The sequence below is a fragment of the Meleagris gallopavo genome, chromosome 20 (assembly GCF_000146605.3).
Source record: "Meleagris gallopavo isolate NT-WF06-2002-E0010 breed Aviagen turkey brand Nicholas breeding stock chromosome 20, Turkey_5.1, whole genome shotgun sequence".
Taxonomy (NCBI): domain Eukaryota; kingdom Metazoa; phylum Chordata; class Aves; order Galliformes; family Phasianidae; genus Meleagris; species Meleagris gallopavo.
Genome location: NC_015030.2, coordinates 6,081,352 through 6,096,589, shown reverse-complemented (window position 1 = coordinate 6,096,589; position 15,238 = coordinate 6,081,352). Strand labels below are relative to the sequence as shown.

Below are 15,238 nucleotides of genomic sequence, written 5' to 3'. Positions count from 1 at the left end.
TCCTCTGGCTAAAGGCAAAAGGAAGCAGCAGAAAGGGAGGAGAGCAATGCGTTCCCCCACGTGCCGTGAACTGCAGTCCTCCTTTAATAAAGCAAGGAGAACACTAGCATTAATTGTCCTTTTATAAAGCGTGTGCATATACACATGTAAAATATAAAAAGTTTGGAATACATATAGCAGTTGTGTGCACACATACAAGTATTTCTCTTTCTGCACTCACAATACCATGACGCAGCACTAATGCTTTTCCCAGGCACTTGTTCCCACTCGTGCCCAGAGCACACTGAGCCCCAGGGGCAGTGCCACACCAGCAGGGCCACCTGCACTTACACACGTGGCAGGAACGGGGCCCGAAGAAGGGCTGGATCCCATCAACCTACTTGCCTGAAGAGAATTAATGTAGTAAGTGCTCTGGAAATATCCATTTGGATGCGAGCGCTGATAGGAAACGCTGTCTGGGTATCAACTAGGTAGCTGAAATGTGTCTATCAAGGCCCTTTGATCATCAGAAGTCAGTCATCATTTACACTTCACAGGAGGATGCTCAACTCCAGAAGGCACAGAGTCAGCCAAAAAGGAAGTGGGATCAGCTGAGTGTTTGTGCCTCGGAGTTGTGCAGCCTTAAAGAAAAATACCAAAAAATAAAGCATTCACCCTCCCAAGGGCAGCAGCATCTTCTGCTCAGACAATTTACGCATGCTCTACGCAACAATTAACTCCACCAGTCACCAGTGTGTTCAGAGAGGCTTTCATTGCTCGTGTCACCGAGTAATCTCACTTCTGATTCCCTTAACAAATCCATCCCACAGGACCTCTCCTGTGTTATTCACAGCCCCTCAACAGCCACTCTGCTGCAGAGAGGCAGGACAGAGCTGTCGAATGCACCTGGTGCCTCAGGGCCATGCTCTCCCTGCACTCAGAATGTTCTACAGCACATAGTGCTGGTGCCAGCCCAGCACCCAAACCTGGCTGGGGAATAAAAGCCAGAGGAGAATGTAAAACACAGACACACACTGCTTCCATGACCAAAAGTGAGCATTAAGCAACACATTTAAAAGAAAAAAACAAACAAACACAGGTCTCAGACCATCTTATTCTAGGAATAAATAAAACAACATGTCACTGTAGGGACCAGCTCTCCTGGACACACACACTCACCTCTGCCAGGACCTTTGCAGCAGCCCTTGCACACCTCCATACACACACACTGCACTCTGCTTACCTGCACAGCTCGGGCATCAGGCTCTCCTGGTCCCATCATCCTTCAGCTCTACAGCAGACACTCACAAGAGCAAGCTGTGCTGCTGTGGGACTACTCCAGCACCATGCAGGACAGAGATGGGGTACCCATGGTCCCCTACACCCCAGTGCAGGAGCTGGGCAGTGCTATGAGCACAGCTAAGGGCAGCTCAGGGAGGGCTGAGCAGGGCCAGCAGCATCGTCAGGGTGGAACGAGGACAGCTGTGTTTGCTGCAGTCACCTGAGCTGTGTCCCTACTGCTAAGACAAAGGCATCCCCCCACAGCCCCACCTGGCCCAAATCAGCTCCAAGCATTAGCCATACAGCTCTGGGATAATGCTCACTGCACAGCCCCATGCTTGCCCGGCTTGTTTCAAGTTCAGCATTTTGCCCAAATTTTGCAAGTGAACCTGGTCCCAATTTGGAGCTGGTTTGAACTCAAATTGAACTGATTTATAGTTTGGCATTAGAAAACAACAACAACAACAACTGTTCTTTAAAATGGCAACTTTGACTGTAATTTATTTGAGGCCAGATGGAACTTGGTGTTTTCAATTAAGCTTCAGCTGGGTTTTGTAATTCTAGTTTTTTGTTCAAACAGGGAGTTAGAGCAAAACATGGCAGAAGGAATGGAAAGCAGCAATTAATCTGCATAAAGCTGAGCGGGAGGGTAGGTATGTAGACATCTTGAAACACAGAGCAGTGCCTTTACATGTACAACCAGTTACAAATGGAAGACAGCAGCAGAAGTGTTGCTTTGAGCTCATCCTTGTGCTGCTCGGCTGGCAGAATCTCCTTGCTGTTCATCCCTGTGTTACGTATGTGTGCTTATAGAGGCACCCACAAGATGGTACGGCTTAGAGCTGGACTGCCGCCTTGTGTGGTTTGTTCTGCTTGTTCTCTCTTTCTCCCCTCATCCCTGATTAATCTTCTCCTGGCTGGGCATGAGGAAGCGATGTGACCATAAAAATGTGCTGCGTGACCCACTGTCCCCTTTGTCCTTGTCATATAGGTGGGGTCTCATGCCAAAAAGTGCTACGGGCATGGGTCATGCCTGGCGCCAGGGCAGGGGATGTGGCTGGGGGTTCACCTTCAGGGACTGGGATTTATGGCCAGCTGAAGACAATGGGAAGAACACTGCTGACAGCACTGGGCTGCGCATGAGGTCTTGGGCTGGGGGATTCTGGAAAACATAAGAGAAGGGTTGGAGAAGGCAGTGGCTTGCGGTGGTGACTGTCCTAAATCCATGCGTGCTGCCCTTTTCTTTCCTTCTCCCTTTATTCTGAAGCTTCTATGGGGAGAAGGGAGTGTTCTGCAACCTCACTCCTCCAAATGGGGGCACAAGGAGGAATGCTGTGCAGTGGGCTGCTCTGGTTGTCCAAAACTCCAGCAGTTCCATTCCCAAACCAGAGGAGCTCAAACTGGAGCTCAGAAGCTGCAGAGACAAGGCTGGATTGTGGGGTGGGGGTAAAGACTGCTCGCTGGAGGGGACCTGGGTGGCTCTGGGGCCTTATCCTGCAGGACAAGGAATGAGCTCATTGAGCTTTGCCAAAAGGCTGCAGGAGACGAAGGTGTTAGTACAAGGCAGATATGCAAGCAGCAGCCACTTGTATCATGTGGCAGTGAGATCCTCCAGAGCACGTGGCAGAGGATGGCAGTTTAATGAAGTTTATTGCAAAATTAGCTGGGAAATCTCTACGTAACAGGAGGAGAAATACAGTGCTGTGTGTGAGATCATTATATCAGAGCCTTTCAAGGCCACCACAAAAGGAGATGAGGAAAAAAGACCTTATGAGAGACCGAAAAAATCCAGCACCTTTTCACGTCCTGCACTTTTAGCCAAAGTCTGAACTTGCACTGAGTCATGCTTTTCATATTTAAATCCAATCAGCACGATGGCAAGCTAGGAGGAAACACATCCAGGCTTTGGAGCCCAGCTATGAAAAGGTGAGCATATAGAAATGGGGTCAGCTAGGGAATGAGGCCAACAGAAATCCCAGTGCAGCCATTCACCCCTGTTTGGTTTGAAGAGGCAGCCAGGTGGGTTGGGTGCAAACACTGCATGTGGGACAGAAGATAGGAGGAGTGGACATGGGACTGATGGCACAGCCTCCTCCAGCTTCAGGGAGCTCTTCATAGAAACAAGCAGGGAGAGGTGGCTTCCAGCTTAGCAGGACACACAGACTGGGGTCAGGCAGGAACCCATCTCCAATGGGGCTCAAAACTTTACCACTCTGAAAAGATGACATCTTACTTAGATGGGAAAAGTACATCAAGCTCATTAACTAATTACGAGGGAAAGTCCCTGCGGCAGATGCCTGGATTGCCTGAAGTACCGCTTGCTCTTAACTGCTAACTTTAAAAAAGGATTCTGCTATTAAAGCATTATTTAATTTCAAACGCACAACAAACTCATTTATTTTTATCGTGTCTGTCCAGGTTCACTCTTACAGCACAACGGAGCAGGGAGCTGGGTGTGGGAGACATCTTCCAGCTGCCTGGGACCCTTCACGTGTGGCACCAGGTGACATTGGTCTGGTGCTTGACCCAAGTGTGGTCAGTGTGGCTAACGGGTGCCTCTACATCTGTAGGAGCAAAACTGGGAACTGAAGGATGAGGGCTGAAGCATGAAGTTATCATACAGCCAAGAATAAATGCAGCCAATGCCCCTGGGCAGCAGATCTTCCCCCTTTCCTTTCCAGTGGGAGCTGGTAGAGCAGGGGATGAAGATGAATATTGTGGCTGTCCCTTGTTGCACCAGTTATATATTCATTCTTTAACTGGTAGCAGCTGGTATGCAACCTGCAACGGTGCACTCTCCGCTTTGTATTGAATGGTGCATCCAGAACCCCTGGATCATCAGCTGAAATCCTAATTGCCATCCTGTGTTCACACCGATGTGAAAGAGAACTAATCTTTGTTTCCAGATGCTTCCAGGCTGATTTCTCTCTCCTAGAGCAAGGGAATGAATGAGGGCCATGGGGTGACAAGGAGCAGTGGCGGCAATGATGAACAACATGGTGGGGATGAAGCAGCAGAGAGTTGAGGCAGAGACCACCTCTTTGGGGTGGGATTTCCAAGCACGGCAGTTGCACAGGGAACACTTTCTCCCCATTGATACATGAGTAGAATGGAAGCAGACCAGGTTTTCTCTGCTGTGGCAAAGGGACACACTGCCTGTGCGTTGGCACGGATGGAGCACAGCACCCCGCGGTGGTGCCCTCACCGATCTGAATGCAGAAAGGTGGAGAGGTTTGAGAGAACAGCAAGAAATGACCTCAGCTGGGCAGCAGCCTGTCCCATACCTGGCACAGCGTGGGGCCTCCTGCTCTTCCTCAGCTTCATCCCCCCCAGAGAGGCACTGCCCTCCACCATCGATCGCCCTGCACAAGAGAGCTGCTCAGATGTGTGTTCCTGAGCCACACAGAGCAATCCCCAAATATTTGCCCTCCTCCCCTCTTGAGGCTGAAGGAATGCCTTAAAAACGTCTCTAATCATGTAATCTCAGCTGTCATATGACCTCAGAAAGAGAAAACGGCCAAATTCAGAGGAAACTGTTTGCTTAAACCTATCATTAGCTCTTCCTCCCCACCCCCCTTTTTAAATAAACAAACAAACAGCCAAAAACCCCTCAGCCCCCGGGCTGCTGTTGTTTTCCTTGCCGTAGAAAGCTGCTGGAATGGCATGTTTGGGGAACTTCAGCTATCAGGGGCCGCTCTGAACCCCACACTGGGGGCTGACAGCCGTCCCTCTGCTTCCAGGGGCGTTATCAATGAGCAACGCCATAAATCGTCTGCTGAGCAGGAACTGGAAGACCAAAGCCCTGTAACTCAAACAGGCTCAAAGCAAAAGAGTCCCTTTAGTGTGAGGGTGGTCTGCGTAAAGTTAGGAGACACCTGCTAGCACGTCCTGAGACACTAGCATCTGTGTAAACGTGCCCCCTCCCTGCGCCCGCAGCCCTTATAAGGTGTTGAATGAATCAGCTCCATGAAAAAGGCTCTGTTTGGGGCAGCTCAAAGGCTCACATGTACCTAAGCAAAACAGAGCCGGTGCTGTGCAGCCCTGGGATGGATTACCAGGGGCTGCAGGGAGGTCTATTAATTATTGTGACAAGATCTGTGTGTTGAGCGTTGCTTGGAGGGATGGGTGTGCAGAATCTGAGCGAGCCTTCTGCTAGCCATGAAGCCAAAGGGATGCAAGGAAACTGGGGAGCCCAAAGGAGAGCACAGGGCACCCACAGATGAAGACAGGGCCCAGCGCCCAACTCCAGCTCAACACAGGTGGTGGGCAGTGTGGTTCCATCCGTCCGGACCTGGAGATCTGCTGCAAGCTGCGTTTGAGCACTGCTTTCTTTTTAATTGAAAAGCCAAAGCCAAACAGTGAAATCTCTCCGCACACTTCCCTACAAATTAAACAGAGGGAATATATTAGCACCGGTGAAGCTGAAATCTGGAAATACCAATATTTCACCAAAGCACTTTTTAATATGCAGAGAGTCATACATATTGCTGTGAAGTCTCTAGCTGTAGGTGAAATCTTCTCATCACCAGCTCTCAATATAATGCGCGCTTATCTTAAAGGACATTTACTTTTCTGTGCTTACTGACTGTATTTGAATTGTCAAATGACACTTTGCTGAAAATATTAAAACTTAGAGGTCATGGAGAGCCTGACTTGAAAGCAGGAACACACATTCTTTCGTCTGAGAAAAGTGCATATTTGGAATTTTAAATGCAAATTTTCTGGGGGAGGAAGAATCGCTTTTCTGGCAGTGAAGCACAGATGGAGCATTTGAAGGAAGGTTCTGCTTTAATTTTTGACAAGTGTTGGGCATAGGTACTCTGCACTGCTATTAGAGAGAGGGGACAGAGCAGGGTGGTGGGAAGTTGGGGGGTCCTTGCACGCTCCTCAATACTTCTCCTGCTGCTCAGTGCTTCCAAGAAGCCCCCGTTCCCCTGGGCAGCTCACAGCATCCCAGTCCCCAGGAGGGGGTGGTGGCAGGGGGATGGGGGTCTGTGGGTACTGTACTCAAAGTAGGGGTCAGCTCCTCTGAGTGCCATGCAGGGAGCAAACCTTGCCTCAGCAAGACACCGAGCTGAAGATAATCCTTAGGGCTTCTGGTTGAGAGCTTTCCCAACGCCTCTCTGTTCCCCTTGTGCTGGGCTGCTGGCAGGTGTGAATGTTTGGAGGCGAACCCAAAAATATAGAGGTCACTGCGAAGGGGATGGAAGAAACCCAGACACGATGGAAGGAAATTCTGATTGCAGTGCCATTTCCTTTCTTTCCTTTCCTCTTCAGTGGTTTCCACTCAATGGTTTGAGCTACAGAGTGCAGCCCTACCGCACTCCTGCGGGCAATGGAGGGCAATAGCCCAATGCTATCACCACCACTGCACTGTTCCCATGGTATTTTCACCAACACGTGCATGGATGTGCTCACCATCACCCCATCTGTGAGTGCAGACCCTCCGTCCCAGCAGCACTGGCCCCAGTGGGGACGTGGCCCCTCCATCCCCAGCACACAGCCCGCCCCGCTGGGCTCTGTGCCTCCCAGAGAGCTCCTCACTGCTCATCTGACATTTGGATGCGGTGTTGTTTTTATACATAAATGACATTATGACAAATGGTGAAGGATTAAATTACACTTCAATCAAATCAAGCCAAACCAGTAGGGATTGAGGTCCCAGTGGAAAGTGTACATGGAGTTCCTCAGCTTCCTGATTTGAATGACTTTGTTCTTCTTCCAGAGAAAGGCAGGAGGGGGGAAGGAGAAGAGAGGGGAAAGGAAGAGGAGGGGGGAATTTGGCCTAAAATGAAACATCTTCCTTTTAAGTTGAACATTTGAAAATGGCTGGGAGGAAAGAACTGAAATGCTGTAATGGCTGATACTGAAGAACAGCCTGGGACTTTTGCTTTTCGAGAACAGAAGCCAGGGAGAGAGCTGTGGTGTGAAAAAGGCAACGCTGTGCGCCTTGAAGGGGAAGGTGTTTGCAGCAGCCCATCTCCTGCAGACACTGAAAACCCCCTGCAAGGCACTAACCCAATTAGCTTTGCGAAGAGCTGTGCTGTGAAAAGGCAAAAGCACTGACAGTGGTTTTGGTAAAGGCTAAAGACAGCCTCACTCTGCCTTGCACTCCCATCAGAGTCACTTTCTTTTCTTTGTATTGCCAGATCTTGCGCAGGTTGGCTCAAGAGCCTTTAGCTCTGCATCCCTGCCCAACTGGAAAGCCTTTCTCAGCACCGTGCTGGCTCACAGAGCTGTGTGGATGTGGGAGTACTTCTAAAGGCTGCAGAAATTATCATTCTGTGAATGAATCTGCCTGTAGGTAGACAGATAAACAGACAGATGGACAGATACTATTCTCCAGAAACTGTGTTGGATACTTTGCTCTACGGGTTGTCTGAAATACCCACTGAACATTAATTTCTGTGTGCAAACCGTGGGTATTTTGCCCAACAGATCCCATTAGAGACTGTCCGTACGCATTGAGCAGAGCACGTCAGGGGTCCTTTGGCTCAGGCTGTCTGAGAGATGACCCATGAGGTTGTCTTCACCACTGCTTCTGCAGAAGGCAAGCAGTGATGGGCAAGCTGCTCTATGTTTAAAGTGCAGTTTCCATTATTCTGGTCGTTAGATGTACGTCAGCCATAAGTGTACCTGCTGGAAGAATCGCTTCCACTTTGCAGAGAAAGGTGTCAGTCCTACTGAAATGAAAGGCAACTTCAGCAGGGCTAAAATATTGTCCTCAGTGCACAGTGAAGCCACTTCCATTGCAGTGAGTGCAGTCCAACAGCACATGCACACATCTCTATGTGTGCTCTGGCACAAGCTCCAGCCTGCTATTCCACAGGACAAAAAGCAGAAGATTGTCCCTTCGCAGAAGTCTGTTTGATATGAAGTTTTTCTCCACCTTAATAGGCTTTGCAAAGTATTTTAAGGAACAACGGAAGCAATAGTTCTCAGGAAGCCATTAGTTACCTATGGTTAACGTCCCGTCTGCTCACATCTCAACTTTCTGATGCAGAAATCAAGGAGAACGCTCGCAGAAATCAAGATCCAAATTGGTTCAGCCTCTGAGGATAATAAAGACTTGGAAATATGTATAAATTTAAGTGGTTTTGAATAAGGACACCGCTTCAAAAAGCAGTTGAATTGTTACTTTGAAATAAGCCATTATTTTCTGCTTCTTTAAATTCCAGTCTTTAATAGGGGATAAGATCCAGACCGCCAAGAAGCAAGGAGAGGTTTTGATGCAAATGAAAAGCAGCATTTAAGAAGTAGAAGCATCCCATAATAGAGCCCACACCAAACTGTTGGCTCTGAGATCTGCCTGGAATACCCAGGGGAGCATCAGGGCTGTGAGGTGTGAGCAGGAGGGGTGAGAGGCCCTGTTCTCAGCTGTTGACCCCATCAGGCACCAAAAGAACAACGCAGAGTTCACATCACAGCCCCATATTTGAGCATCGCCAACCTAAGGGTGTGGAAGGTCCAAGTTGGCATCATGGAAAGTCCCCTTGGATCACACTTTCACTCTCCTATTGCCCCAGGGAAAACTCTCTGTATTTAGATATGTGCAAAGGCCAAAGAAAATCCGCTGTTCCATGCACCCCATCCCTAAGAGCATTCAAGGCCAGGCTGGATGTGGTTCTGGGCAGCCTGGTCTGGCGACTGGCAACCCTGCCCATGGCACCGGGGTTGAAACTAGATGATTTTTGAGGTCCTTTTCAACCCAGGCCATTCTGTGATTCTGTGCTGATTCTCATTCTTGTGACAACGCTTTCAGAAACGAGCAACGGAGCAACATCCAAGGGGAAGAAGCTGGGGCTGGACCAGGCCCTTTTGTGGCCATGGACTTTGTGTTGCTGCCCCGTGGCACACGTGGAGCAAAGTGGCGCAGCAATCAGAGGCAGTCCCTGTGAGAAGGCCCGGTTGGCCAACAAACAGCCACCATCCCATGTTTTCCAAAGAAAATAAAAGGGCCACAGCCGGGATGGGAGGGACCAGTCTAAGTCATGTACATTTATTTAACAAGAAAACTCATTGATAAGCAAACCACCTGATGCTTGCACAGCAGAAAAGAAAACACCTGGTTCTGCCTGTGGGTTGATAAGCCAATTTCTTTAATCTTTCTTTTTTTTTCTCTTGATGACTGAAGTACACACTCTGTGCGGCCCTATGCTCCAGCCACATTGGTAATAGTAACAAAGCTTTGATGTCCCCTTCATTCAACAGAATGTTGTTTAGTTCAAAGCGAAGAACAGAGGCAATTCTTTGCTTTTAAATTATTAGCTCCCTAAGTCTTCTGTAATGATATAGTTTGACTGAAGTGTGCAGTTTATTAACTACATAAAGACGATATTATTAGAGCGGAGAAAGGCAGCCGAAAGTTTTGCCTTTCAGCTCAGCAGCAGGGGTTTTTGATACTTTGATCTCAATCAATGCTAAATGTCTTTGTGAGATAGAGGGAGCAGCAGAAATTACCTTTGGCACCATGACTACATCAATTATTTAGTTCTTTTTCTTATAAATTAAAGTGTTCTTCAACTTTTACCCCAATTTTTTCTTCTCCTTTTTATTTATTTTTTTTTTCCCTTCAGTTGATTGGGAAAAAGAAGAAAAAAAAGCTGAACGAGAAGAAGTCTGGCTGTGCACACTAATAGAAATCCCACTGCCCTCTCCCAGTCCTGGTCTGGAAGGGTCTCACCTGGTGTGGGGAGATGGATTCATGCAAACAACAACAGCGGGATGGCAGCTTGGGTTAATGTGCTGTTTAACCCAATGACTCCATAGGTTGTTGTTGCAAATTTATCCCTGTCCAGTCTAATTTTTTTTCTTTCTTTGCTCACTTCCAGTATTGCTAGCATGAATGCAACCAGAAAATGGGACACGCAATGAAAGCAAAAAGATTGCTCCGAGCAGGGTTTGAAGTGATGTGATTATGAAAACTCCTCCCATTGCTCCCAGCACAGTGCAACAGAGGGAAGGTGTAGGAGCAAGAGCTGCTCCAGCAAGGAGGATGCTGAGAATAAATTTAGGTGTCCCCTTGTGATATTCCAGGGAAGGATGGAGCTGGTGGGCAAAGAGCAGAGCCAAGGGAGGGAAGTTTTGCTGCCACCCATGGGGAAGGATTGGCAGCTGGGCTCAGTGCTGTGTTGTACCAGTGTGTGTTGGAAACTGCTGGAAGCAAAAGCTGAGCTGATAGATGAGCACTGGGGGCATGGCTTCACACTGCTGTAGAGCCCAGTGCTGTCCTCTGGCCTGGGAAGTGCTGTGAGGGAGCAATAAAAGAGGTCTTTGCAGAGATGCTGAAGCATGAACTATGGGAACTTTGGTATATTTATATGTAGAACATGTTGGAGAACAACATAATTCTGTTTTCATGGTGATCAAAGTTTTCCAAGAAAGAGGACTTGAGACAGTGTGCTAAGCTGCTATGGCAACATGAATTTTAAAAGGTAAACTCACTTGCAATAGCTTATTTTTTCCTCTTTGGTGTGGTGTAGAAGAGATTTGGGAACCTGCAGCCCAAAAGGGATCCTATGAGGTGCTTACCTCTGCTTCCAGGCCAGGCATAGTGCAAAATCCATAAAACAAATCCCTGGAGGCAAGGGGAAAACTCCCCCACTGCCTGGATTTCCTCCTGCATCCCTGAGGCTCCGCACCCCAAAAAAGCTGATTAATAATGTATTTATCAGCATTCAGATACTCAGAAGTTCAGAGGTAGGGGTGAGGATGCCCTGAACTGATCCTATTCCAGGATGCCACGCTGCAGAGGTGAGTTCCAGCCACAGAACTTTTACACCGCTAGGTTCGCCTCTCAGCTGGGGATGCAGTGATGCTCTGGGCCAGCTGTTCCCCACAGCAGCATTTTGGGCAGGACAAGCCTGCTTACAGAGCCATCCCACTGCACAGCCTGTCAAAACCTCCCCACGAATCCCATGGGAACCAGTTTTCTCCTGAGCCAACCGGTGCTTCCTGCTCCCGAGGCCTGATCCTGTGGGATGCTGAGCGTTCTTTGTTCCATTTTTAAATTAATGAGGTTTGAGCAATGCAGAGTCAGAGACTTGAGGGAAAAAAATAAAAGAGGTGCTTGATGCTTTTGGTGTTTGTGTCCCAGCTGGAAAGAAGAGAGCGAAATGTCAGGTTTGGGGGAAGATTTGAGAGACATCCATCACCTGGAGAACAGTTTTTAATTTGGGTATTTTAACAGGGGCTCAGACTTCCCGCACTCCAGCCTTTGGGTCATACCAGCACTGTGTGCCCATTGAGGGGCAGCCCTGGAGGTGGCAGAGCTGTCAGCACTGCCCGCTGCTCCCATCCCGTCTCAACAGAATCCCCTTGAGGTTTCTGGGAGGCAGCCCGGGATGTGGGGAAGCCCAGAATCCTCCCTTGTAGCCAAGAGAGGACAAGGAAAGTATAAACATATGATCACAACAAACCCCAGTGCCTGTGGGGCAGGCTGAACAAAGGAGGCTGGAGGAGCCGGAACTGGCACATGGCACAGGACCTCCACCAGGGAGCAGAACATTTATTAAGTGCCATCTTTCATCCTTCCCCATGCATTCAAACCATACCTGGAGCCCAATGGCAGCATGGCAGCTCAGGCACAGAGCTCTCCCAGCGCTTGCTGTGTGCCCCCTCCTACAGCAGGCAGTGAGCAGGGCACTGGGATCCTCAGCACCGCTGCTGACTCCTTTCTTCTCTCAGCCAAACAGCAGGGAGTTTTCTGAGAAACTGCCCACAGGGAGCGATCACTTTTTCCAGTCATTAACCTCACACATCCCTCGCATTATCGGAATACTCTGGATGTGTAAGTTGCTGCAGTGAGCTAATTCCTCCAGGTGACTCCAGGCGGCTTTAAATGGGCTACTGCACAGCGAGGGGATCTGAACTGCTGGAGCTGAAAGCACTCTGACTCCAACATGCCCGGCCTCCAACGGGGCTGTGAGCCTCAGGTGTCACCGTGTGAGCACTGAGTGGCAGTGGGGACGTGGGGCTCTGGAGCTCTGGTTTCCAACCCACAGGCGGTGGGTGCCTGGGGTCCATAAGGAAGGAAAGTAGTGCAGATCACCTGAGATTGACCACGTAGGGGAAAAATATATACGAGTCCAGAAATCAGGAGCAGCTGAGAAACAATTTTAACAAAAACAGTCACAGAAGGCATCACATTTTACTCTCACTGGGGATGAGTGGTCACCTCTAGTGACTGCACAGCACAAACAGGGACAGTGCAGGCAGCAGCCTCCTGCTGAACCTCTGCTTTGGGGTACTGCAGGGTTCTGCTCCTCTGGGAGAGTCTGTGGCAATGGAGATGTCACAGTCTGTTGTTCTTCCCCAACTGCCCTGAGATCGGGAGAACTCTGAAGATAAGAACGATGCTATAGATTTTGGAGCATCCAAATGTAGGATGGTTCTCACAGCCTGGCACGTCAGTCAAACAGGCTGTGTTTTCTGCACACAGACTGACTGCCCGGGGAGGTGGGGGAATCACCGTTCCCTGGAGGTGTTTCAGAGCCATGCAAATGTGGCACTGAGAGATGTGGTCAGTGGTCATGGTGGGATGGGTTGAGGTTGGACTTGGAGATCTTGGAGGTCTTTTCCAACCTGAATGATTCTATGATTCTATTCTATGGTTCCACGAATCTAAGCTCTGCAAAGTCAGCCCCATACGATGTACTGATCAGCAGCTTTACCTCCTGTCATGGGGTGGGGACCACTGAGCACGGTGGAAGAGAGACTTTACATCCTACAGCAGAAGTCTGCATGATGGACAATGTCAGCCACATAGGTAAAGCTCCATTTACAATTAGAAGTATGAAATAGCAGCACTGAAAGTCAAAGGCCACATGGCAATTCACAGAATAACGGCCCACACTACACACACCTGAGAAACTCCTCCACAAAAAAACATCCTGTAATACATCTTGAAACACTGCACATGGTATGGAAAGCAGTGTTCTAATACTCCTGAGAACAACACAGATTTAAATGGTGGCAATGCCTCAGTCTAAGCTTGGAGAGGCTCAAAATGCAACGTAGACTTGCTGCTGCCCTCCTCATTTGCTGCACGAGTGCTGTCCTCTTTGTGATTTCAGGACCCATCCTGGCGCTGAGAAGTCACAAAAGGTAAAGTGGAGTTCATAGAGAAGTGCTCAGGAGCATTTACTGCCCTCCTGCACTGTTTGCTCTTTGGGATTCTTTGCGGATTTGATTAAGAAATTATACCATTCCATGGCTTCTCAGGAAGGGTTTAGCGTTGTTTTCTTTTTGTCCCAACTATTTGCTGGCTCTTAATGAACTTGGTGCTTGAAGTCTTAGTCCCGCTCTGAAAAATGCCTGCAAGCTCTGCTCCAGCTGTGCTGTGTACAGAGTGCTGACACCTCATGGCCACGAAAATAATTCAGATAAGACCATTTTCCAGGATATACGGACATAAATTCTCCATCTGCTATAAGGCAAGAAAAGAAGTTCATTTATCAAGAAGTTTGTAATGAAGGGATCTGAATATGCCAAAGATAGGAAGGAAAAAATCCAGAAATGCTTCGAATTCTTGAATTACAAACACATGGGTGTATCAGAGCCCATTATTCACAGCTGTGGTAGTTTGAGTTTCTTTGATGCTGAAGGACAGCTCTAATGCACTTCTTCAGCAGCACAGCTCAGGTACTGAACCATATGTGGCAGAGCTCATCATCTCAGTGAGCAGCATTTCTTAACAGGTGATATCCCATCTGCTTCGGGGGCTGCTGGTTACCCAGCCCTGTCCTGTTCTGTGGGGCTCTCCCATGGGCAGATGACCTCCTTTGCAGAGTCCTTATGGGTCCGCTGCTGCCCATCCTCTCCCTCAGAGTCTATGGGGCAGATTCGGCTCTCCAGAGGAATGTCCATTTTTATTTGGAAGAAGCTGTGTTGTGAAATAAAGATTCATCACGCACAAGGCATTTTCCGATGTGCTCTCTGAGGCAGCGAGCACGCAGCATGGAGTCTGGCTTTGAGTTTCCTACAGTTCAACCCCCAAGCCCCAAAGCAAAACCCCTGGGCACAAGCCCACATAGATGGAAGATGAAGAAAACTGCAGAAAAGGTGCACTCTGATTCCTCAGAAACAAAACTGCTGTACAGCACAGCCCGGCGGATAAAGAGCCCTCAGGTTCTGGATTTACAGTATGGACTCATCCTGTCTGACTGCAGCATGGCTGGTTATAAAATACACATACATTAATGTAGAGGTTGAGAGCACATCAATTTACCACAGGACAAAGCCAGGAATAGGTCTGAGCAGTGACAGACTGCCCCAAAATCCCCATTCTCACAGCGTCCCGCTCCAAAACAACAAACATTTCCAAGGTTCTCTCTCAGGATTTCTGCTTCCTCACTACTTTTGAGTCTCCTCTGACTTTTGGATCATTTTTGGCTCCTGAACCAGAGCTCGAGACCCAACACTGACACAAACGCACAAGTGGTCTTCAAAACTCAGGGATCGGAAGACCTGGGAGCTTTACACCATCGCCAGGAGACATGAGTGCAGCAGAACCGCCAGCACCTCCCGGCCATCAGAGGAAACGCTGCACACAGACAGCAAGCACGAGGAGCAACGTGGTTAGCTGCCTTCAGCAGAGCAGTTGGCGGCCGCCATTCAGAGACGCCTCCCGCCATGGCGCCTACCTGCTGACCGCCGTGCTGCTCCGCTGCACCTGCCGCTCCTTCCCGCCCAGCGGCTGCACCTTTCCATGGGACACGGCTGGGCATCTCAGCAACAGCGTGGCCAAGACGGCTGAGTTGAGGCAGCCCCTCTTTGGGAAGCGGCCAAAGGAGAGCGTGGCCACGCGGGGCCTGCTGGGCGCCATGGCTTCCGCCTTCCCGGCGGCTAAGAGAACATGGCTGTGCCTGGCACTGCTGGGCTCCTGCTGCGGCTCGGTGCTCTCCAGTGCCATGCTGATGGGCGGGGGGCAGGGCCGTGGGGCTGGGGGGCAGCCTGCTGGGGCCGACGTAGACGGCTG

The 15,238-nt window shown here is 49.3% G+C and overlaps 1 protein-coding gene across 1 annotated transcript in view; it reads right to left on the bottom strand.

Moving 5' to 3' along the window:
• LOC100541117 (regulator of G-protein signaling 9) overlaps positions 1–15,085 on the bottom strand; it is a 24,219-nt gene extending 9,134 nt beyond the window's left edge. Inside the window, exon 1 of the mRNA XM_019621713.2 lies at positions 14,904–15,085. Coding sequence (XP_019477258.2) covers positions 14,904–15,085 — 182 coding nt within the window. The remainder of the gene's footprint in view (positions 1–14,903) is intronic.
• Between the last annotated feature and the right edge of the window lie 153 nt (positions 15,086–15,238).